The sequence below is a fragment of the Marmota marmota genome, unplaced genomic scaffold (assembly GCF_001458135.2).
Source record: "Marmota marmota marmota unplaced genomic scaffold, marMar, whole genome shotgun sequence".
NCBI classification, from domain to species: Eukaryota; Metazoa; Chordata; class Mammalia; order Rodentia; family Sciuridae; genus Marmota; species Marmota marmota.
In genome coordinates, this window is record NW_026000221.1 from 29,063,034 (window position 1) to 29,089,030 (window position 25,997).

At 41.7% G+C, this 25,997-nt stretch overlaps 1 protein-coding gene across 1 annotated transcript in view; it reads left to right on the forward strand.

The window, feature by feature from the left end:
* The first annotated feature begins 2,217 nt into the window (after positions 1 to 2,217).
* Positions 2,218 to 25,997, forward strand: part of Abcc11 (ATP binding cassette subfamily C member 11) — a 66,913-nt gene continuing 43,133 nt past the window's right edge. Inside the window, 11 exon segments of the mRNA XM_048792235.1 lie at positions 2,218 to 2,736; positions 5,039 to 5,129; positions 6,161 to 6,301; positions 7,592 to 7,707; positions 10,127 to 10,285; positions 14,666 to 14,813; positions 16,267 to 16,500; positions 20,426 to 20,599; positions 21,924 to 22,075; positions 22,212 to 22,359; positions 23,649 to 23,756. Of these exon segments, the coding sequence (XP_048648192.1) occupies positions 7,613 to 7,707; positions 10,127 to 10,285; positions 14,666 to 14,813; positions 16,267 to 16,500; positions 20,426 to 20,599; positions 21,924 to 22,075; positions 22,212 to 22,359; positions 23,649 to 23,756 (1,218 nt within the window). The 5' untranslated portion in view covers positions 2,218 to 2,736; positions 5,039 to 5,129; positions 6,161 to 6,301; positions 7,592 to 7,612.

Sequence of the window (25,997 nt, forward strand, 5' to 3'; positions counted from 1 at the left end):
CTATTTATCTTTTTGTAATTAGTATCAAGTATCTTGTGAGCTGATTAATTCAACATTTATTAAATGGTATTCTATAAGAAAAGAACTATTTCTTCTCTCCCATTTGCTTATTTACTCAATTACTTATGTTAGTATGGACTCAAGCATACTTATTTTATGGGTTGCAATCCAATAACATCAGATATTTCTTTGCTTGAATTGTTTCCTATTTGGCCACTGGGAGCTTCTTCATGTTGAGAATTAATTTGGATTTGCTGTAGTTTTCAGAGGGAAATTTTTCTCCAAATATGAAGTCTCAGAATCCAGGAGGGAGTTGAAAGCCCATTCAAACCAATAGGCACTTGTAAAGGGACTGCATGGTGCCAGGCCCTGGACTAATTGCAGAGGGACAGAGGGAGAAAGCTAAACATGTTCCCACCCTGAGGCTTCTCTTGGCCAGAGGACAGATCCATAGACAGCTGAGTCTGATTTAGGGCAGACAGAACTACATATTTCTTTATTTGTCACAAATAAGGAAAGGAAAAGTTAGGGTTATTAGGTGCTTTGGAGGAAACATGATGCAGGAATTTGGAAGCTCCTGATTAAAGCTTTTTCTCTGGCATGATCCCAAACTCTTTCCTTCATTCACTAAGTAATATCTTATGTATCCTACCCTATAACAGACTCTGGAGGTGATATGAACGTAAAGTATGCATTGGCCAAGTCCCTAAGAGCTTATCTTTTTATCATGAGTTTTACCAAGGGGCTACATTCTTTGAGGCTCCTGGTATTTTAACAATGGACTTTTAGGGCTGGGGATGGCCCTGGGTTCAATTCCCAGCACACAGACACACACACACACACACACACACATACACACACACACACACACAAGAAAAAATCCAACAATGAACTTCTAAAACCATTTTACAAAATTTGTGTCAATTTTTTAAACACTATATTTAATGCTTTTAATATCTGTGCATGCCCCAATGCACAATGTAAGTGTTCTGTCCTACAATATAAATTCATACTGCACTTTAAAGGTATAGTGTGGTATGATGTCGTGTGGTGTGGTAATGGGCTGATTTAAGTTGCTTGCTTGATGAATATCTTCTTTAAATCTTGTCTGTATATTTCTGTGAAAACATATATCAGGACACCTGCAGAGCATCAAGAATCCACATATAAAGTCTTCAGTGACAGTGGGGCTGGGAATGTGGTTCAAGTGGTAGCGCAGTCACCTGGCATGCATGAGACACTGGGTTCGATTCTCAGCACCACATAAAAATAAAAATAAAGTATTAAAAAAATGGTCAAGATAGTAAATTAATTTTTTTTTTTACTTTTAGATTAATTATCTTAGTTTTGTCTTTTGATTTTGTTTTTGGTACCAGGGATTAAACCCAGAGGTGCTTAACCACTGAGCCACATCCTAGCCCTTTTTCTTTATTTTTTTTATTTTGAGACAGGGTCTTGCTAAGTTCAAGAGGCTGAACTTGGCCCCTTCTTTGACAAGACTGTGCATGTGCTTCATTAATTTATCCATCAAATATTTATTAAATATCTTCTATGGGCTGGGCAGGATTCTAGATTCAAGGATACAAGAGGGAACAAGACAGACAAGGTCTTGGCTTCAGAGATCTTACATTCTAGAAAGGTAGACAGAGAATGAATATGCCAAAAAAGAAATGTGACAATTTTCAGGAAGTGGTAAGCAAAGGAAATGTGATAGAAAATATGCAGAAGGTGATAGGAAGAGGGGCCAGCATTAGATAGGGAGATCTGGAAAGGATGCTTTAAGGAGGTAGTATTTGAACTGAGACCTGAATAATAAGAATGGACTAGTTCTCCTGGGCCCAGTGGAGCAGGCGTATAATCCCAGCAGCTCAGAAGATTGAGGCAGGACAATCGCAGGTTCAAAGCCAGCCTCAGCAACTTAACGAGACTAAGCAACCTAGTGAGACCCTGTCTCACAATAAAAATAAAAAGGGTTGGGGATGTGGCTCAGTGGTTAAGTGCCCCTGGGTTCAATCCCTGGTACCAATCAAAAAATTAAAAAAAAAAAAAAAAATTCTAAAGAATGGACTGATTCTGCAAGGTTCTGGAGGAAAATGTTTGTTCCAGGTAAAGATTAGGACTAATTGGAAACAGGCAAAGCAGCACATGCCTGTAATCCTAGCAACTCAGAAGGCTGAGGCAGGAGGATCCCAAGTTTGAGGCCAGCCTTAGCAACTTAGAGAGACACTGTCTCAAAATAAAAAATAGAAAGGGCTGGGGATGTAGCTCAGTGGAAAAGAACACCTAGGTTAAAAAAAAATGCAAAAATCAAAAACAAACAAACCAGGACTAATGTGAAGATTCGGGTGGGGAGGAACTTCCTAGTTTCTTGAAGCAGAGGAGAAAACTCGGGAGTGGAATGTGGGGGTTCAGCATTCAACAAATGAATAGTCACTGGCCTCTGGCAGGTATTGGAACTTACAGAAGGAAATAAATTAAGAGCAGGGAAAGTTAATAGCACAGGAGAACAAGGTCTAATCCTTTAAACTTCTTCATATCCTTCATATTATTGCAGGTCCTTCTGCCCACTTGTTCTGGGCACATTCCTTGCCCTCTGGTGTACTTTCTGGTCTTAGATCCCAGATCCTGCTGGATAATGATAATAACAATGAAATAAATCCTTTCCTCCAGAACACCTTTGCCACAGGTACCTTTGCTCCAGTGGCCTCCGTCCGTCCTGTTGGCAACTGTTTCACTGTAAGTAAATGGCTCCTGTCTAAACTGAATTTGTAAACATGGTCTTTGCCCCTAGGATGGGAAGAACACAGGGCTGGAAGCATCTGTTTCCTCTCTGGTTTATTCCCAGTCATGACCCTGTCTCCATCTTGACCACAGTAAAGGTCTTGCCACTAATTAAACTTCAAAACGCCAATTTCTTCCTGAGAGGAAGTTGAGAGGCCAGAGAAATTTTCAAGGACTGCCCAAGGAAGCCTGGACCAGAGAATTCCTCTGACCAATCCAAGGAGGAGAGGTTGGGCCTAGTAGAACTGGAAGGAGGCCCCGGTTAATTTGTGGCTGAGTTGCAGTGGTATTGAGATGAACAATTCACCTTCTTAAAACTCGTCCTTTGCATTTGTGTACATTTTCTCCAATTTTATTTTGTTTAGTTTTTTTCCCTGCTGTTAGTTTCCTAAATAAATCCATACAGAGAAGAGTAACACCTGTGAATAAACATAAGCCAGGTTGGCAAGTCATACCACAGCTGAAAATTGAGAGAAAAATCTAGTTTCTTTTCTCGGTTTCTAAGAATTTGCGCTTCCTCAGCATTTCCTGCTTCCCAGTTAATGAGGGGAAAGTAAATGTTGAGGCTTACCATTTTAATATCTTGTTTGATCCAATAATTAAATAATTCTGTTAGACAATGCTCAGTACAGACACAGTCTCAGAGTTTTTGCCTGGCAGAGGAAGAGTTGGGTTCCTGGGCCCAGTGTCCTCAGCTCCTGGGCTTTCCCAGGTGATGATTTTGTCCAGGTGGTCACTGCCTGTCCTACTGTCGTTGATGTCTTCAAGTGAGGCTCTTTGGTTCATTCTGCCTGTCTGTGTTCCCCAAGTTGCTGGGCCTCACTTATCTTTCCTATGCTGACACCACACTCCCTTCTAAGATCTTTCCATGATTCCTGATTGTTTGCAGCTTGGATAATCCACTGGGCCCACTCACTTTTGGCTTCTTCTGGTTCCTATTTACATTATATGGGACAGGAAAGCTAATTGGCACACACAGGTGGTACTAGCACATGGAGTACTCATCAGCAAATTGGGAAAAAGATGTCTTAATTGGAAGAGGATTTAGGAAAAAGTCACCTCTTCTTTTTTGAAAGGGATGTGACAGTGTTTCGCTGGAGCCTGTTCACACTGGTTCCTGGGAACCAAAATTTCAGGAATTTTGAGAGCCTAGTTGCTAAACATTATTAAAATTTAAATTGTATAAATGAACAGTTACATAAATTATTTCAAAAACAAAGGTAATGTTTGAAATTTATCATTCCTAATTATTTTACTATTATTTATTCTGATGTTTCTTACCATAATTGTCTATATGGTGGTAATAGTATATTGTACTTTAATTCTTTTCCCAACTCTGCATTCATGGAGTTATGTTAATATCTTGAAATCAGCCATGGTAGAGGTATTTACACTATAGAAATTGGTAAGAGTTACAAATCAGGGCTTCATTTATTATTTTGTTGATTGCTTAGACTTAAGACAGAAACATAGATGCAGATTGCAGATGAGATTTACAAGTGTGTATTATCTACAGCTATATTGTAGTAGGAGAAAAAAGGAACATTCTTTTTTCCCCCTCTCCCACAGTGCTGGGATTGAATCCAGTGTCTTGTATATGCCAGACAAGTGCTATACTATGGAGTTACATCCCCAGCCATTATAATTTTCAGATAGGGTCTCAGTAAGTAAGTTGTTTGGGCTGGCCTCAAACTTGGGTTCCTCCTGTCTCGGCCTACCAAGTATCTGGGATCACAGGTGTGTACCACCAACCCCAACCAAAAGGAATATTCTTTTAGTTATTTGAAAACTATTTAGCAAAGTCACTCAGGTTATGGACAAATAAGTGAAAAATCCAACATATATTTTTGGTATTTAACTTTCCTCTTACTCCTTAAAATGAAGCAAAATGTCAGTGTTCAAGTTGGAACTACATTCATTCACCAATTGCGAACAGGCTAATTACAGATATAAGCAGTTATCAGCACATGGCTGATGCAGCACCTTGCCAGGGTACATGACTTGCAATTTGGGTTTTGTGCTGCCTCCATCCTCCACCCTTTATCTCCAGTGGGAATCTTTGTGTGTGAACACAGCAGTACAGGATGACCCTACCCCGAAGGTCTCATGCTATTGAATCTTGTCAATTTTACTTTAATGTGTCCTAGGCTGGTTTATTGCAGCCAGAAAATTGGCCTCTTCTCAGTTTAAACAAAGTATATGGCATTCTCTTACCTAACACATCTTCTCTCCTTTCTGTTTTCCATTGTCACTGAAGGGTCCACATTCTATCATTACTTCACATGTGCATCTCATAATTCCATAGCTGGGAAATCTATCTTGTGTGGTCTATAGAAGAATTCTAGAAGGTGAGTCTACCAAATTTGTTTCTGATTTGTAAGAGGCAGTGGGATAGAGGAGTTGGGTAAAGGAATTTAAAGAATCTTCTTCCAAAACAATGGGTGAGTTGTAATCTATTTAGTTGAAGCACAATTCAATATTTAAATGTCAAGAGCTGCATCTGAACACCAGGCCAGCCACAGCATTTGTGGGGGCCCAGTGCAAAATGAAGAAATGGGACTCCCTTTTCAAATTTATTAAGAATTTCAAGATGGCAATTTCAGAGTATTAAGCCAACTTTGAGGCCTTTCTAACTTAGGGGTCCTGTATTGTACAGGTTGTACCTTAATGACTCTGGCCCCGATGTATACCTTTTTGTCTTTCTATGTCTTAGGAAATATTCCTAATTATCACTCCTTCCCTTGGGTCAACCAGAGATTGAGTCCCATACTCAGAAAAGCAAAAATGAAATACATAGTTGTTGTTTATTTAATGCCTTGATTATTAAAGTTTTCTAAATTGTGCCCAGATTCCCCCCAGCAGTCTATGAAAACCAAGAGTTAGCAAATGACAAAATGATGTTTCTTTCATTTGTTTCTCCTTCTGTTCATCATTTATTTATGGAGTAGTTGCTATCCCCCCAGCATGAGTCAAGCCCTAGGGATTCAGTAGTGAGCAAAGTAGATGTACCCCTGTCGTAGTGAGGTTCTCTGTGGATTGTGAGAAATTCTGAACAAATTACGATTCAAACAAATGCACAAGTAGAGACTGTGAAAAGGCAAGAAACATGGTGTCATGAGCAGGTCTTTGAATGATCAGAGGTGATTGATCTGGCCCAAGGGTACAGGATTGGGAGCAAGGTGGAGAAAGTGGTTAGAGTTTCCCTAAGTGATCTGCAACTGAGGTCCCAGTAGATGTCAAAAGAGAAGGACCAAGTGCATCCCTAGCAAGCACAATGACAATGACTATTGCAAGGTCCAAATATCCTCAATAGGATCATGCCCCTCCCTGTGACCACTCAAAGCTATATCTAAGCTGCTCCTACCAATTGCCTTTTCAGATTCTGATTCTAGGAAACAAAGAATTGGAAGAACAACTGAAAATGACCAGGAGAAGGACATACTGGGTTCCCAACTCTTCTGGTGGCCCTGTGAATCTTGGCTTTGACATAAGCGACGACGTGGTTTCAGGACTTGGCTATGTAAGTAGATTATCCTGGTATCAAAATACTAGGAAAGTGAGTTGACAGCCTATGCTCAATGATCATAAATTAGGTCAGAAAATTTTGTGCCATATTTATTTGCCTTTGAGTTTTTCAAAGGACCTTAGGCTTCCACAATAGATAAATTATTATCCTTGGTCATTACATACCTTCATGGTTCATGTGTACTTTTATCTATAAACCTACCTACCCAGCTACCTATCTGATCTCTGAATGTATCTATCAATCATCTACCACCATTTTGCTATGTATTTACCTACAATTAATAGAGTAAGCAGCTGTAAAACCATTACCTACACCAGTTTGAACTTTGACAATCATATGCATCTATTGGTTTTTCCCTGTATCTCATTTTCCAACTTTCCCTAACTGACATAACCACTACCTGGATCTTTTTCCATCAATAACTTGGTTTACTTTTACTTATTTTTTTGGTACTAGAGATTGAACCCAGGGCACTCTACCACTGAACTACATCCCCAGTTCTTTTTATTTTATTTTTCATTTTGAGACAGATTTTTGCTAAATTGTTTAAGGTCCCACTAAGTTGCTGAGGCTGGCCTCAAAATTGTGATCCTCTTGCCTTACCCTCCAGAGTTGCTGGGATTACAGGCTGTGTCACTGCACCCAGCTCCTCCTATATATTTTCAGTCATCTCTAGATTATATATACTTCTCTGGGTTACTATACAATGTGAGTGCTATACAAAACGTTGTTACCATTATATTGTCTAGAGAATAATAACATGAGAAATGTCTGTACATATGCAGTACAGATATGACTTTTTTCAAATATATTTGACCTATAATTGGTTGAATCCATTGATGTAGATGCCAATCATATTTATTTATATGAAGTTGTAAATATGGCCTATCTTTTTGTTTTAGCTGTCAAACAAGTAACATATAATATTTTGGAATTTACTTCTTTACTTACTGACTTTTTTTAGGTAGGTTTGCCCTCGGAAGGTGACTTGGTCTCACATTTTGTGGGTAGCTATTATACCCTTTATTCCTGTCCATATTCTTTGTTGATAGATAAAAATACAAGAAAGTGGAATGGCCTGTCCAGTGAAGATGGAGCAGGGGCAGGGCTGGCACCCAATGGTCCTGTCTCTCAACCCAGGGCTCTTTCCCTGCCTGGATGCCTTTCTTTAGGGAGCTAGATGCAGAAAGATCCATCTCTCCTCAGGCAGCTGATTTAACCCTCCCTTAAGACAGCATTCATGAGATCTGAAACTGATGCCCTTTTACTTTTTTCTTTCCTAAGAAAACTTACACTCTCCAATGAATGAAGCCTGCCACCCGAGGGGCAGTGGATGGCCTCCCTTGGGAGCAGTACCAGGCTACCTGGAGAACCATGATTCCCTTCCGACCCCAGCCAAGGTGAGTCCTGGGAGGGAGGAAGGGCAGAAGCCACCAGGGTGATGGTCCTCAACCCTCACTTCCTACCCCAGGTTACATAACCATGTCCCTACACCATCATGTCACTCAACCAATACTTGCAGAGCAGCCTGAGGCGCACCAGGAAAGCACAGGCATGCCACATGTTCAATCATTAGACAAGGATCACTGAGCACCCACAAGTGCCAGGCATCATGCCAGACCACAGGAGAGCAGTGAAGTGGGAGCAAGACGGACGTGATCTTTGCCACCACATGGGGGAGAAAGACAGTGAGCAAGCTGGCTCCTAAGTAGACGTGTGACTCCAAGCTGATCGAGGAAGAGGCCATGGAGACGTAGGACAGATGACAGCTTGATAGGTTGAGTGACTTAAGCTGGGGCCTGGAGGATGAACAAGAATTTACTAGACCAGAGTAGGGGAAGAATAATATGGGCAGGGGGGCAACCTATGTACAGGCCTTGTCTTAAGGTGAAAGGAATACAGAAGGATGTGCCCTGGAACTGAGAAGGAGGCCAGTGTAGCTAGAGGGCAGGACGATGGACATGGCATGAGATGAGGCTGCACAGGCAGGTAGATGCCAGGGGACCATGTGGGGCTCCACAGGCCACCTTAGGATGCTGGTCTTCATTCTAAGGGTAGAAGGGGGCTGTGGTAAGGGCTCAAAGCCCTTTGATGTTAACCTTAAATCTAAGACTCAAAGAAATTCAATTTATCCTTCTCCCTTAAATCACCATCTCCAGATTGCTCTCTAACTTGATATAGTCTTGCTTTCAGAATCACACTACAGAATCACACTCCTCACAGCATGTACATATTAATTTATTCATCATTTATTGATAGGACCTTAAAACTCTTCTAGTCTGATTCTCTAGCATTTTATTACCAAGAGTCCCTTTTGTATTTATGATTCTCTCTCCAACACATTTTCTAAGAGTTTATCTATCAACAAACTGCATTTTCTGGGCTGGGGATGTGGTTTAGTATAACATGCACGAGGCCCTGGGTTCAATCCCCAATGCAGAGAGGCACTTGAAAACAAACTACATTTGTTTTCCCATTTTTTAAAAATCCAAGCTTCTAATCAGCACCAGCCACATTATTACCACACTGAGTTGATAATCTCCGCCAAGAGCAAAGTTCAGGCTCTCAATTCTTCGTCAAGTTCTGGAGTTCACCTCTTAGATAAACATTGTTTCTGTTGGGCCTTTGGAATACTGGCACTAGCTCACAGATTCTTGCCCTGCCTTGGGCAGTCACAGATGGCCCCACATACCTGATGATACCACTACTTCTTCCCTCCTGCCTCTCTCTAACATCTTGGGCAAGGGTGAGATTAACCTTGTCCAGAATGCACAGCCCTGGTGGGCTGGCTGTGAGGGTATAAAGGGCCAGAGAGTGGAGAAAAGAGGCCACAGTGCTCTCCACCCCCAAATTTCATGAGTTTATCATTTTCATCTTCTTATCTTTATCCCCAAATATTTTTTTGAATCAACTTTTCTTCATGTTGAAACACATAACATTAGAAGCAATTTTGAAAATAAAAGAAAAAAATTACACACAATCCCAACATTCTTAATCCAATAATTTTTGTCTATATTTGAGTCATTCTCAGAGACAAGAATTGTTTGTTTTTTATTCTACTTTATTATTTTTGTAAAAGGTCTGTACAAAATCTGAACAATGAGAATCTTTTCCCTTTGCCAATTCCAATCCCTTTTCCAAAAAGATTTAATACAATTGTACATATTGTTTGGTGTGTTTTCCCTCTTTTCTTCTTCTTTTTTATGTAATTTTTTGAAAGTACTGAATTTTTTCATCACCAAGTGGCTTTTTTTTTCTTACTTAAGATACTTGGAAGTTTTTCCATGTCATATATATTGAATGAATGGAGGAGATAAAATTTGAAACTGAGTCTTTTGACATGGAGTCTGGTGGTCATTGCCAGAAACTGGAAGAGTGGCTAGGAGAGCTGTGGGCAGGTTATGGAAAACTTGGATGTATTTAGTCAAAGTAGAACCAACTCTAGAGCTCATCATCTCTGTGGATTGTGTACATGTAGGGGTGGGAATAAGGAGAAGAGGCTCTGTGATTCAGCCCTAGCAATCTCATCTGTNATATATATGTATATATATATATATATATATATATATTAACTCTTGTTTTTAAAAAAATTCTATACTATGTTCCATGTATGGAGATAGCGTAGTTTCTCCCTTTCTTCTTAAATAATTGCTCTATTAATGGGATTTTTTTTCTGTTTTTTAACTTACAAATAATAGTCATGAAAAAATATTGTGTGTACATCTGGAAGACCACATTGTAGTTTTTACATAGTTATAATTCATGCTTTCAAAATCTTGTGTTTAATTTCATTTTTCTCTTCTATAACCTCCCCGCTAGGTTTCCTGCCCCTCACCCGATGGATGACGCGGGCCTGTTCTCCTACCTCACACTGTCATGGCTCACCCCACTCATGATCAAGGGTTTACAGAATCACTTAGATGAGAACTCCATCCCTCTGCTGTCCATCCACGATGCCTCAGCCAAAAATGTCAAAAGGTAACGCATCACTTTATGGGTAAACCCATCTTTTGGTGGGATAGTGAGTGACCTGAGGTGCATAAAGGTGGTAGGTAGGTCCATCCTCAGATAATTTGGTTCTTCCTTTATAGCAAGAGGCCTCATGCTGGGTGGATGGATCTTAATCCAGGTCTCGGGAATCTCCTGAAATGATATGCATACTTTGTACATCTGACTGGAGATTTTTTTCTGGAGCAAAAATCCACATCTTTTATGAGATTTGTGAAAAGGCTCATGATCCTAAGAAAAATAGTAATTGTCACTTCTAGTCTCAGCCTCCCTCTCCTTTTTTTTTTAATACCTTTTATTTAGAGAGAAGGACTTGCTAAGTTGCTTAGGGCTTTGCTAAATTTCTGAGGTGGGCCTTGAACTTGCAATCCCCCTGCCTCAGCTTTCCAAGTCACTGGGATTACAGGTGTACACCTCTGCACCTGGCCCTGGTCCTTTTTGATGGTTTCTTCTGGATCAGATCAGGTATTGAACAGTGGGACTTAAATTTGCGGTAAGTGGCCCAATCTCCTGATCCTCACTAGTTAGCCAAACACTAACTAGTCATGTGATCATACTTCCTGTATTACCCTCAAGGTAATATGAAGCTCAAATGGAGAAAAAATGAGTAATTGATTTAAAATGTCCTATACTCATGTTCCTACCTCTAGTTCCTTTATGAGACATACCAGGTAGACAATGGAAACTTCCATTTGTGTTCCAGGAAATTGTAGCTTCAGAGGGGCTTCCCTGAAAGCATTCAGGGATCAGGAGAGTTCTTGAAATGTTGTATATTCCAGCCAGGTTTCAGGGTTAACAAAGCAAATAGTGTATCTGAGGCAACTAGAAAACCTATAATACAGAAACTGGCTCAATTTTGGCCCATGACTTCTCAGACTTAGTAAAAAACAAACAAACAAAAAGATGCCCGGGAATACTTCTTGGATAATGCCAGATATTGGTCAGCATCTCACCTTTTACCATGATGTTGGACAAGTGGCCCTGTGTTTTTATGAATAAAATAGTGGGCTATAAAATTATCTCATGAACCTCCTTAGAACTATCTAAAAATTCAGAAGAGGTGGTGAACTCAGTTTAAAGTATCTGGGAGCTGGGTGTGTAGCTCAGTGGTAGAGTACCTGCCTAGCATGTGTGAGGCCCTGGGTTTGACCCCCAGTAACACAAAGTAATAATAGTAATTAAGAACAATAATAGGGCTGGGGTTGTGGCTCAGTGGTAGAACATTGGCCTAGCATGTGTGAGGCACTGGGTTCAATCCCCAGCACCACATATAAATAAATAAATAAATAAATAAATGTGTGTGCCCATCTACAACTAAAATAAATAAATATAATAATAAAGTATTTGGGAAAATGCCCAATACATAATAGGCATCCACTTACATTGTAGTTTGCTTCTTCCATAACAATTGTGAATATAAGATCTGAGTACTTCTATCCACTTTTACTCCACAAATTCTGCGTTTCTTATTCCTTTACTCTCTATGTCTGTCCACCAATACTTTTGCAGTTACTCCATTTTGGGATATTTATTTGAAAAAAAAATTATTGGTGTATTTATACCTTTAAGGATGTAAGGGTTTTCTTTCTGTATATTCACTATTTATTAGGCAGAGTTCTGGGTCCATCTTCCCTAATGCTTTGGAACAACTGTTTGGGCTTTTAGGAAGATTTTCTGACAAACTATCAACCATCATGATCACCTCCACCATCAGCAGCAACAGCAGTAGAAGTAGTATTACCACTTTCATCACCATAATAACTCTTGATACGCTTTACTGTTCTCTAATTACAGAGCACATCCCCATCAATTATGTTGTTTGACCTCACAATAATTATGAAAAAAATATGATAAATACTACTTTCCCCATTTTACAGATGAAGAAGATGAGAGTTAAGTGAAATGATGTTTCTAGAGTCATATATATTGAATGAATGGAGGAGATAAAATTTGAAACTGAGTCTTTTGACATGGAGTCTGGTGGTCATTGCCAGAAACTGGAAGAGTGGCTAGGAGAGCTGTGGGCAGGTTATGGAAAACTTGGATGTATTTAGTCAAAGTAGAACCAACTCTAGAGCTCATCATCTCTGTGGATTGTGTACATGTAGGGGTGGGAATAAGGAGAAGAGGCTCTGTGATTCAGCCCTAGCAATCTCATCTGTAAGCAAAAACCCTCTAGTAAGTACACGTGTCAACGGGAACATTTTTGCTTTGCTGAGCTAGAGCCCAGCTCATCTGACTCATCCGTTGGTGGATATAGGATAGGGTTGATTATAACTCAGGAGGGAAAGCTGGAATTTTGACTGCAGATAAAGAAAAGCAGGGCAGAAGGATCCTCAAGGTGTTTGTTCCTGTTGGGTTTTAGGCTAGGCATATGTGCCCATGGCTGGAGGAGGCGGGTAGAGAGGGCTAGAACTGTTTGCCTTGAGACTTGGTGAGAGTCTGGACAGGGCTAAGAACCAGCTGTTGAACTCTGGTAACAAAGAATGACCCTGAAAGGGAGGCCATTCTGTCCAGCAGGTTGTGAATACAAGATCTGATCACTTCTATCCACTTTTACTCCACAAATTCTGCCTTTCTTTTTTTTTTTTTATAGACTTATTAGATTTATTGTTTTTTTTTTTAGCTTTTTTTTTTTATTGTGGGTTGTTCAAAACATTACAAATTTCTTGACATATCATATTCCACACTTTGATTCAAGTGGGTTATGAACTCCCACCTTCACCCCATACACAGATTGCAGAATCACATCAGTTACACATCCATTGATTTACANTTCAATAGACGAATGGATAAAAAAAATGTGGCATTTATACACAAATTCTGCCTTTCTTATTCCTTTACTCTCTGTGTCCACCATCCCTTCTTGCAGTTCCTAAGTTCTGCCCACACCTTTGTAAATAGTCACTTTATTAACTTCTAAAATACCCAGAGCTGAAGCTTCAGGGAATACAGGAAGTCCTTTGGCATCGTCCTCGATGTTCTCATCTTATATGGTGGTAGCTGAGCTTCTCAGGCAGTGGAGCCAGACATATGGGAGTGGGAGCCAGCATGTTAAAAGGTCAGGTGCCACATGGCAATGCAGCCAACAGACTGGATTGTAAATATATGTGAAGCATCCTAGAGCCAGATGAAGCCTTCTGGAAGCCCTCAGTGCCACAGCGACTATGCCCCTGCCTCAAATATAATCCAAAACAACAACAACAACAACAACAACAAACTATGAGAAAGGCAACATGTTTAATTTTTTCATGAGTTCTTTGGTGCATTTTTGAAATGTATAATCCAATTTTTCTCCAAAGAAAAATGTTTTGGGGCTAAGCACAGCCACACCCACCTGTAATCCCAGCAACTCAGGAGGATCACAAGTTCAAGTCCAGCCTCAGAAAAATACAAGGTCCTAAGCAATTTAGCAAAACAAAAAAATAAAAAGGACTGAGGATGTGGATGAATGGTTAAACGTCAAAAAGGTCGTTGTTTTTTTTTCCCCCTGTTTTTGTTGGTATAACACAAACATCTAAGGCATTGTTATCCAGGAATATTAAGATAAGGACACACTTTCATTTGGCTGATCCAACGCTGGGACACCCTTTGGGGGACTTTTTAAAAAGAGGCCAATCAGATTTGTTCTTTAAATGCAAGGTATGAACCCTATTTGGATCTTGACTCAGACACACTAGCTATAAAAATGTATTTTTGAAATAATTAGGGAAATTTGAAAATAGACAAGGGATTAAATAACATTAAGGAATTATTGTTATTGTATTTACTGTGATTTTTTTTAAAAGTCTTATCTGGAAGAGATACATATTGAAGTATTTCTCCATGAAGTGATACGATGTTTGAGATTTGCTTTAAATACTCAAGAAAAGTTAGAGGGGAAGAAAGATGAAGCAAAAATATCAAAGTGTCGATAATCCTAATGATGAAGGATGAGTACTTGGCAGATTCCTTATTTTGCTCTCTCTGCTTTTGTTATGTTTGAAAAGTTCACCAGGCTCAGTGGTCCAGACCTGTAATCCCAGCCACTCTGGAGGCTGAGGCAGGAAGATCCCAAATTCAATTAAGCCTCAGCAGCTTAGTCAGGCCCTAAGTGAATTATAGAGACCCTGTCTCAAAATAAAAAAAACTGGGATGTAGCTCAGTAATAAAGCTTCCCTGGGTTCAATCCCTAGTACCCCAAAAACAACAACCACTGAGAGAAGGAGGGGTGTGTGTGTGTGTGTGGAGAGAGAGAGAGAGAGAGAGAGAGAGAACATTTTTGCAGTAAATGTTTAGCTTGCAAGATCCAGAATAATTGAGTGACACATGCAAAGAGATTTCACTTGTCTCAATTTCCCTCTTTTCAAGACTTCATTGCCTTTGGGATGAAGAGGTCTCCAGGCGTGGGATTGAAAAAGCCTCTATGCTGCGAGTGATACTGCGGTTTCAAAGAACAAGGATTATTTTTGGTGTTCTTCTGGGCTGCTGCTTCTGTGTTACGAGTATATTAGGTCCAGTAAGTGCAGACTTGGTGAGGTTTTGGAACAAGGCTTTAGCAATTAAAAATGGAACAAGGGACATGTTCAAGTCCATGCCAGGAGTTGGGGATGTTTTTGTCTGTTAGCTGCATCCAGAAAATGAAGACCTTTGGAGGGCAGGAGAGCACGGTGGTTATCTGTGCAAACTCTGTAGCCATTGCTTAGGTTCAAACTTTGTCTCTGAATTTCTGGGTGATTTTGGTAATTTTTAATTACCCTTTCAGACTCTGGTTTTCCTCATAGAATCCCCATAATACCCGCTCGTGTGAATGCAAAGCACAATGTCACTGGCCTCATAGTGTGACATTAAATGAGATAAAGGTGTAATGCACTTAGAACGAGGTCTGGTTCAGTATGGTTTTGCTGCTTTGAGAAATGTCTGAACAGCTCTGGGAATATAGGGAGTGGGAACTAATGGTGTGTCTTCTGGGTTCTGTGGTTGGGATGCATGGGCTCTATTCCTGGTCCTCTAGTTCCTCAGTCCAAGATGCTCCTTTCAGAGAAAGGGTCTGATTGGTTGGCTAGGGTCACATGCACAGGGGTTGGCCAGAGGGTGGAGCACTTTGATTGACAATCTAGTCCAGACTGCAAGCAATGGGGTCAATGAGTGTCCCCAGAAGAAAACTGAGACACTTCTACTGCTTTGGGGGAGAACGGATATAGGTCAGGAAGAAACAGCTGATGACACCAAAGAGACCGCTGACCTGTGGGATAGTTAGCAGGCCAGGTGTTTTCCATTTGTTCCTCTAGATCCACTTGCCACCATTTTCTACCTTATCCTGTGCTCTGGGTGTGGGATCTATATGGGTTTCTCTGGCATTGGGTTGGGCTTGATCAATAACTCGTAGGAGGCTAGAAGGGAGAAGAGAGGGTGGACCACCGCTTCTCATGACCCGAGGTCCTGTCAGGTGCCCTCTTTTCATGTTTCCCTCTGCTGGGCCCATTAACTGCACCCCGCCCTCGCCCCTTACCTCTAGGGAAGAAGCAGTTCCCTGCTGTCTCTAGCCCAATAGTAGTCCACCATCCTTTCTTGGAGTTCCTAAGTTCTGCCCATGCCTTTGTAAATAGTCACTTTATTAACTTCTAAAATACCCAGTTGTGTGTGTGTGTGTGTGCATGTGTGTATGTGTGTGCACATCTGTGTGTGTGCACATGTGTATATGTATGTGCATGTCCCCTGTTTCCTTTCTGGACCAGCTCCGAGGTGGCAGAGCTGGGGGATTCAGATCTGGGTCAGTAGAATTCTCAAGTCTTCTCCAACTGAACTTTGCCCTTCTTGATGGTAGGATTATACCTGAGTCCATTTTGATCCTTCAGCAAATCCCCGACCTCAACCTTGACCTCCCCATCCTTCTTTCAGGAAATAAGTATGAAACAGGTGCCTGAAAGGATCGGGAGGTCCAAATGATCCCAACTCCTATTTCCTTTTAGATGCTGGTTATACCAAAGATCCTGGAATATTCTCAAGACCAATCAGGGAATATTGTCCATGGAGTGAGCCTCTGCTTTGCCCTTTTTCTCACTGAGTCTTTGAAGTCTCTGAGTCTGTGCTCAGTTTGGATCGTCAACCAGCATACAGGCATCAGGATTCGAACAGCCATTTCCTCCTTTGCCTTCCAGAGACTCCTCCAGTTGAAGTCTCTAACACACATCACCTCAGGAGAGGTAAGTGACTAGGGATGCGGACTTCCCTTCCCCTCCTGCAAACACTGCCTGGGGACAAAGGAGGGAGGAATGGGAGTTAGGGGAGGCAGAAGAGGTAAATGAAAATAATTCTTAGGTTCAGCATTTAAAACCATTCACAATTGCCTCTGGGTCATGAAAATAAGTCAACAATAATCCAAGCTGCCACTTGCATTCAGAGTATTTGGAAAGGATCTATGTGTTCATTCGACAGATAGTAACTGGGGCCTATCTGGGCCAAATTCTGTTCTGGGCACTGTGAACTAAAAAGGCACAAATCCCCTGTAGAAGCACTTTGGAAAGTGCATTCCCTAAGCCAACCTGGAGGTGGGGCTTGGGGAGGCCTGATAGTTCAGGGAGTTCTAGGGAAAAGCAATCATAGGCAACCTGAGTTTTAATATTCTTATGTGTGAAAGAGAAATACTTAAACCTGCCTGATTGATTGACTTTCCACTATTTGCTCTTGTTCTTCTTACAACTTAGCACAAACATTGATGCGACTAGAGGAAGATACTCCAACATGGACATAGGAAATTTAATTTCGATTTTCCTATTTTTCTATTGCTTACCAATTGCAATCGAGGAGCATAAATTACTTTTTTGTTTACATCAGCATTTTAATTTTTAGAAAAGGCAGCCCTCCTGTAATAAGGGTTCACTTGATGCTTTGACTGTATCCCTTGTGGCTTTGAAACTTACCTATGTTTTCTTTTTCCCAGTCTTCTTTTCCCTAACCTTTTCCTTTTTCCCCCTGATCTTCTCCTTCGTGATCTCTCCTCTTTAATCTCATTTTCTCTGAATTACCTCTTTAAAAGCCCCCTGTTCCTGCCGATGGGCAGAATCACATCCTTTGGGACAGGAGTCCCCTGGGTTTCTCCTTTGCTAGCAAAGCAATAAACCTTCTTTTTCCTTTTTCTCAAGACCTTGTCTTCATTATTGGATTGGCATCAAGGATGAGGACCAAGCTTTCAGTGACAGTGCTTTGGCTCTTTCTCCTCGAGCCATCTCCCTTTATGATCTGGCCGCAGCCCCCTCATAATAATCGCTAAACTATGCTAAGGCAGACGTTGTCGCAAGAGCCTCGCTTGGGTTGCCTCAGTCAGTCCTCTGACCTCCTTCTCTCAGCACCGTATCTTCCCCTATCCTCTCCTCAGCTCCTGTGTTGGCATCTTTCCTTCCATCAAGGCTGGACCAAACCTCCACTCCCCTCCCAATTCCCTCATATGTCAGACATATCCACCTGCTGGTCTTTAAAAATCTCACTCATCCTTCAAGGCCCAATTTAGATATCCCGTCCTTCCTGATGGTATCTCCAAAGCCTACCCTGGGCCCTATCCTTACTAAACCTTATAGTTCTTTTTGTACAAAGCTGGCTGCCCCCACTAAGATGAGCCCCTTTCAAAGACACAAGCCATTTCAGATTCACCTCTTAATCCCTCAAAAGACTCAGCATCTGAATTAGACAGATATCCAAAAAAACATCTATTAAACCATTTCATCAAGTAGAGGTTTTCTGTAAACTCAGCAAGCTGACAAACATGAGGTATTAATTGTAACCATTTCTACTATTATCACTCTTCACCATTTCATTAGCTCTGTGACCTTAGGTAAAATGTCCAGCCTCCTTGACACTATAGAAAAAGGACAGAACCAATCTCAAAGGCTTGTTGTCTCACAGGATCAAATCAGTTAGCACATGTGAAGCATGTAGAAAGCAAATAGTGATTCATTCGTGTGTCAATGGCGCATTTATTATTAGTTTCTCTTAGACCTTGAACTTGAAGGCTATCCTACCTTCCTGCACTTGACAGACAATTAAAGGGTCCAGGTTGCCCTTCTCCCTGTTTTTTCTATCCTTCTTGATGATATCTCCAAACCCTACCCTGGCCCTATCCTCACTAACCCTTATAGTTCTTGGCAAAGTTATCATAACAAGTGCTAAATTACTCTAAGTCAGACAGTGTTTCGGGGGGCTTAACTTGTATTAGCTGAGTCACTCTCTGACACCTCTCTTGTGGTAGATTCTCTTGTTGTTCCCCTTGTCATAGAGGAGGAAAACAAGGCAGAGGCGGGGTGGGTAGCGTGTGCCAGGCCACATGACTGGTAGGCATCAGAGCCTGGATTTGGTCACAGTGGCCTGGCCTCTGACTCTTGGATGTAACTGCCTCACTAAGGGAGACCGGCACTGAGGCCTGCCACAGTTCCTTTCTGCATGTCTCTGTTCTGAGCACCAGCTGTATGCAAGACCCTATTTTCCCCAAACATCTTCACAGAAACATAAAGCAAATGGCCCATTTGAAAGTGGAAATGAACTGGTTACCCAAGTGAGGGTTTTCTGAGAATTGCTTCTATACATTTTATTTTTAGTTTAGAAAACTCAACTGAATACATTCTCCTTGGGAAAAAAAAAAAAGAAAAAAATAAACAGATAACTGGCAGTATAAGACAGATTTAGAGTGCTTGCCTCGCCAGCATGAGGCCCTGGGTTCAATCCCTACCATCACACACACACACACACACACACACACACACACACACACAAATTATATAGAGGATGCTCTAGACGTGGTCTCTTCCCTTATGCATAGAGGTTAGCACCATTATCATTTCTCATTTTTTTGTTATATATTTTTTGACTTCTCAAAGCCTTCTAGACATATGCAAGTTACTCATAGAAAATATGTTGTATTATATGTGTGTGTTTTACATAAATTATACTACATTTTATGTATTTTTCTGCAACTTGTTTTTAACTGATAGAAAACCTCATTAGGTTTTAGCTTTTCATGTTAGCACACATAGATTTTCTTTGTTCCTTTTCAGTGACGCCTAATGATAATTACAGTACTTTCAGGGTCCAAAATAAATTGCTTTATGGGCATTATCTTACTCAGTTCTCAAAGGAAATTATGAAGTAGGTTGTATTATTATTATTATCTTATTTTGCTGATGAGGTCCAGAGGTACAGGGAGTGTAAGCACTTGTCTATGGTTCCACAGCTAGTGAATGACGAGTCTGGGACATGAGATCTGGTTGTTTAGGTTCCAGGACCCAATGTTCCTAGTGCTTCTGGGGTGGACTTTTTAACCTCTCCTCACCAAGGACATGCAGGATGTGTCCAGGGTTTGGCTGGGATTAGCAGTGCTTCGTGAGCATCCTGTGCATGCTTCTCCAACACGTGTACATGTTTTCTCAGCAGAGAAATGAAACGGTCAGATCACATGGTCTGTATAATTTTTATTTGGAGGTAAATTGCCTCCAAATAACCAATGTATGCCATCTAATGTGCTTTAATTTTTTTTTAAAGGCTCGGGTTGGGACCTAGTCCTGTGAACTCAAAGGAGATCAGATGATATTAAAAGGAAATCATTTCTTAAGCCATTCAAATCGGTAACTCTGTAGGACATGAATGAATCGTTTTCTGGATTTGGAATGTCAGTTTTTATATGACATTAAATCTGTATGACATATGACATTAAATTAAGTATGACATTTACATGTGGAGGGAGGACAGTGGGCAGAAGAATCTATAGCAAAAATGAAGGATCAAGAGATGATGACTCAGTTAATACTATTAGTAGTAAAATAATGAATATAATAGACGAGTAGAATAAAAGCAAATATCTGAAATCTAGACATTTTAGTGATAATAATAGTAAAAGATATCTTTAGTTGAGTACAATTTGTGTGCAGACACTTTGTATTTCATTGAAATTCCCACAAAAACATAAGAAGCAGGTATAATTACTTTGGCTTTGCAGTTGGGAAGCTGAGGGTCAGAGTGGTAAAGTAGCTTGTCAAGGGTCACATGTCCAGTCAGAAGAGGTCCTTTACCACTCTGACCACCTGCCATCATGTCCTGGTATTAGAGAGGTGACACCTGTGCCATGGGCTTGCTGTCTTACAGGCCATTGGCTTCTTCACCAGTGGCCTACACTACCTGTTTGAAGGGGTGTACTATGGCCCCATGTTGTTGCTCGCCTGTTCCTTGCTGCTGTCCTGCAGCATTGCCACCTACCATATCCTCGGACCCTCTGTGCTCATTGCCACAGTTTGCCGTCTCCTGATTTTCCCATTGGAGGTAACATCTTTCATGTTGGACACCCCCTAGAACTCCCAGGGTTCTGGAATCTAGGATCCCACTGAGGGGGGCGGGTGTTGCCTCTTGGTCATTCCATGGAGGTCAAGACCCAGCTTTGAGTCCTACTGCCAACCGTCCTCTGGCCACCATGCTTGGTTAATAAGTACGGTGTGAATGTGATGTGTGAGGCCTACCTCTTAGGCTTCCCCAAAGGATTATGTGCTTCACAGGCTTTTCTTGATGGATGACCTCTGTAGAAGGTGCTTATTCCTTCCACCTGGTAAAAAAAAAATGTAGATGGCATAGTATAACAGGGGAAAGGGAACAAGTGTGCTGCCAAGATGCTGCTGAAATAAAATCAGACAAAGCGGAAGTGACTCTGAAGGGCTGAAATTGAATGTTTTCCTCCCACGGCACAGTGACTCTCGTCGGAAGGGATTGCCATTATAGGGGCTTTCGGTTTCTGAAGGCAAAAGAGCTATATTTCTGTTGAGCTAGCCACAGCCTGGCTTGAATCCCAGGAAAGAAAGGCCCTCAGGCTGCCCTAAGACTTGAGGTATCTGTAGGAAAAACTCTTAACAGGGACCAGCAACTAAGAGCCATAATGGATTCACTCAGTGCAAGATTACACTCAAGTATTCAATCCACATATGAAGTTTACAGTTTACATTTTCCCTTTTCTTTTTGTACTGGGATTTAATCCAGGGTGCTTAACCACTGAGATATACCCCCAGACCTTTTTTATTTTGATAGGATCTCCCTAAGTTGCTTAGGGCCTTGCTAAGGTGCTGAGGCTGGCTTTGAACTTGTGACTCTCCTGCCTCAGCCTCCCGAGCTGCTGGGATCACAGCTGTGCCCAGCTGGAGTTTACCTTTGAAAATACAATTGGCCCTCTTAATCTGCAAGTTCTGTATCCTAGGAATCCATGAACCATGGATGGAAAATATTTGGGGAAAAAAACTGCAGCTGTACTGAGCATGTGTAGATTTTTTCTTGTAATAATTTCCTAAACCATACTATATAACGACTATTAACATAACCTCTACTTTGCATGAGGTACTCTAAGGAATCTAAAAGTGATTTAAAGTATCTGGGAGGATGTGCATAGATTATCTGCAAATACAACCTCATTTTATATAAGGGACTTGAGCATCTGTGGGTTTTGGTGTCCTGGTGGGGTGTGTGTGTGCTAGAACTAATTCCCCAAGGATAGTATGAAGGAGCAAGCGTATTCCCAGTTACCCTACCAATGCCAGACTAGACTCCCCTGTCCTTGTTAATAGCCACTCTTGTGCATTAACACACTTACTGCACCCTGACTCAGGTATTCCTGACCAGAATGGTCATGAAGACTCAGGATCACACATCTGAGGTCAGTGACCAGTGCATCTGTGTGACTAGTGAGGTTCTCACTAGCATTAAGCTGATTAAAATGTACACATGGGAGAGACCATTTGCAGAAACGATTAAAGGTATGTAAAGTTTGTTTTTCTGCTCAGAGACTGGTGATGCCATGGTGCTCCAAGCCCATCACCTCTGAGGAATTCTTTCAAGCTTTGGGGGATGCACTGGTGCTTACTTATGATGTATTTATTTTCTTCTTATCTCCCAGACCTAAGAAGGAAGAAAGGAAACTATTGGAGAAGAGTGGTCTCATCCAGAGCCTGACTACTTCCACCTTGTTCATCACCCCAACAGTGGCCATAGCAGCCATGTTTCTTGCTCACACATTCTTGGAATTGAAACTCACAGCTAATGAAGTAAGTGTCTTGGTGCTCTGTCCCCCTCCAAATAATGATGTGGAATTTTCACATGTGTCCTTCTTAGCCCACGACTTTCAAAGATGAAAGCTTTGCAAAGGGATACTCTACGTTGATTTTGTTTTTCCAGATTATTCAAGCTTTTTTCCTTCTCAACCCATCTGAAAAAGTGACATCTCTTGCAGAGCAGCAGTGGGTGGGAGGGACCCTCTAGAGGTGCTGAGAGGTACATGTGCGGTTAAAACCCTGACCATTCTCACAAAATCTGAAGGATGACAATTCCAAATGGAGGGGTTTATCTGATCCCAAAATAAGGGCCCTGGAACAGCACTTTGAATGGGAAGATGTAGCTTCTTCAGTCTTTCCCTTTGTTGCCTGACCCTGGCCCCAAGAAGCAGCAGCTGCCTTTCATGATAAGGAATCCAATTCCTCAAAGAGAATAGGGCAGGATGCCACTTGTGGAGAATGGTAATGCAGTCAGGGAGGTGAAGAGATTGTACCTGAAGCAAGAGGGAGGAGTCTTTGAGAATCTGTGGCCAAGGTGCGTGCTCCAGGCAGCTGTCACCTCTGCTTGACACTAGAGAGCCACCCTGAGAAGTCTGAGTGTGAGGCTGGGTTGGGGCTTAGGAAGAAAAATGTTCAGGAGGACTTTAGGGTCCCACAGCACTCATACCAAGTATGAGCAGACCAAGGCACTCAGCACCATTCAAGTTTATCTGTAGATTTAACTTGAAGAAGAAAGGAGTGGAGATGGGCATAGATCAGAAGGTCCTGAAGGCACCTACCTGGGAGGTCCTACTCTGAGAGCTAAGAGCCTGAGGTGGTTTGCTGTATCAGAGTGGGGCTTGCATCAGGCATGAAGGATAAGGAGATTTGGGTTGTTAAAGAGGAAATAAGCATCTAAGGTGAAGAAGAAAGAGGACCTTGACTGTGGTGATAGTACCATGCTACATGGACAGTAGATAATATTCTCTCCAATGGATTTTTTCAGGGTCTTCTAAACCTTATTCCTGTACTGACTTTGGTGTCCTATGCCAATGAAGACATTGAGCAATCTGCTCAGGGTTACAGAATTACCCAGTGACTAAGCTGCAACAGGGAGGAGGTCTTCTAACTATAAGACTCCAAGACAAGTGTTCCTTCCTCCTCTTTCTCAGTCTCTCCCAAACACCAGCTTGGTAGAAGCTGTTGGGTGGCCCCGTGGCTTGAGACTCAGGGAGAGGAGCCCCAAGAAAGGCAGAAAATGTGAAGGACTGAGACCCTCACTATCTCCTCCCGCTCTGATCCAGGCTTTCATATCAGTGGCCACTCTGAATCCCCTGCGCCTGGCAGTGTTCTTCGTGCCCTTTGCAGTCAAAGCCCTCATGAATTCCAAGTCTGCAGTGGCGAGGTTCAAGGTGAGTGGAGAAAAGACTGGCTGCATGGTGCTCTACTGTAGAGATTATTTGTCTTCGTCCCCTGCGATGCTCCTCCTGATTGTGTCCCTGGCCAAGGTGGAAGAGAGAGGCATTAGTTATCTCAATGACCTCCTGTGCTCAGGCTGGGGCAACAGATGAATCAGGGCAGGTCCCGGTCCCCAAGGAGATCTTAGGGTAGTGAATCCAAGCTAGGTCTCAGATAGGTCTGCAGCCCTGATCCAGATTTACATAGGATAGGATGGCCTTGATAGTTTTACTTAAACAAACAAACAAACCTGAAAACCAAACTTGTATTTGTTGTTGGTCTTTAAAAACTTGGAAAATTTATACGAAAACCCAAATTTCTGAATTCTCTTGAATAATCCGAAGATCTGGCAACACTGGGTCACATTCTCCTATAGCATGAAGCAGCAGGAGCTGAGCTGAGCAGCTAGTTCCCTATTTAGATGGGGTGTTTGGATACAGTTTGCTTGCAGATTCCACCATGCCCTATTGCATCTCTGATGTCAGGGCTGCATCTTATTTACCATTTGTCCTCTTAGAAATGGTCCACTTATTCATAAAGCTAGTCTAGCTCTAACCAGCATTTGAGTTGGGAAACCCTAATTTAAACCAATATTTAAAAGACATTTCATAGTCATCCTACTTTTAAATGCATACAATCCCCAGTCTGTATCATCTGTCCATCCATCCATACATATATATGTCCGTCTATCCATTTATCCATTCATTCATTCAATAAATATTTATTGAGTACTTACCACATGTTAGGCACTTGAGAATACTACATTAAATATGACCAATAGTGACTGTTTTTAGGGTGTTCCAATCTGGTATTGGAAACAGATAATTAACAAGTAAACTAATGATGAAAGAGGATTATATCAGATCACAAGAAGAGATATGAGGCTGCCCCGTAGCCATCAATTCAGAAAGCCAGCAAGGGGTGATGGGGGATTAAGACAGACACACAAACATTTAGAGAGAAAAGTGGAATCAGGTGGGAAACTGATCTCTGGTTGGGAGAACAGTGACCCAGAGCTGGCTCCACATGTTTATTATATAGGTTTTATCACCAAAAGGTTATTTGTGGGAAGTTTCTGCAAAGCAGGCAGGCTTGAAGGTCCCAGCAGTTATTTTGCTATGCTCAGAATCCTCTCTCTTTGGGAGCTAGTGTCTGAATTTCACTGAAAACTCTGAGCTTTTGTACAGAGTTTTGCTCAGGGCAGCGTCGCTACAGCATCTGGACAATGTGAACCCGTACCTTTGCGTGGGGGGATCCCAGCACAAGCACACCACAACCACGAGACAATCAGACACCTTGATCCACATCACCGCTCCCCACATGAGGCCAATCCCACTGTGATGTTCTACAGAGAATTTTGGGGAGGCCTGGAGGGAATTGTGGAGAGCCTGGTCAGGGAAGGGCCCTCTCCCAAGGTGATTCTGAGCTGAGTCATGATGACTAGGCAGAGGGAAGAGCAAGTCCTATGGCTGGATGAACTTGGCTTGTCTGTGTAACACAAAGACAGTCTGTACTTGTCAACAGCCCCAAGAGCTCCTCAGAAGCTCCATCAGGTCCCTCCCATCCCCTCTTCCTTATAGAGATTGTCCCTCCGTCCTCCCCTTCTTATTTGTTTTCACCCATGGGGTGGGCAGACATGAAGAATCCATAATCTGGGCTTAGAGGGTGAGTAAGGGCATCCCAAATGTCAATAACCATCCTTCTAGACCTCTGTCTAGGCTGATCTTCAGGTAGAGATAGACAAATATCACTTGGCGTCAGTGAGATCATACTCCCAGCCACCTTTTTTTTTAAATGCCAGAAATTATGTAGCTCAACCCGAGTATTTTACAGATAGGGAGATGGAGACACAGAGAAGTCATTTTTATTTTTAATTGTTACACAAAAAGTTTAATTAGAAAATTGTACATGAATCCCACGAGACCATGGCTAGCAACCCTTGGGATAGTTATGGCCTTCATCACCGGGTAGCCAAAGTAGTACGGAAGGAAGGCCCCGTGGTCTAAAACTGTCACCAACACAGAGACTGACCTTCTCCCAGTTGGTGGTGATACTTTTAACTTTTAGTGCTTATTAGAAGTTCACTAAACCATATCAACCTGCAGGTCAGCAAAACTGGATATGCTTTCCTACTGCACAGAAGAACTGAACTCCCCCTCCCTCCCTCCCTCCCTCCCTCCCTTTTTCTCTCTCTC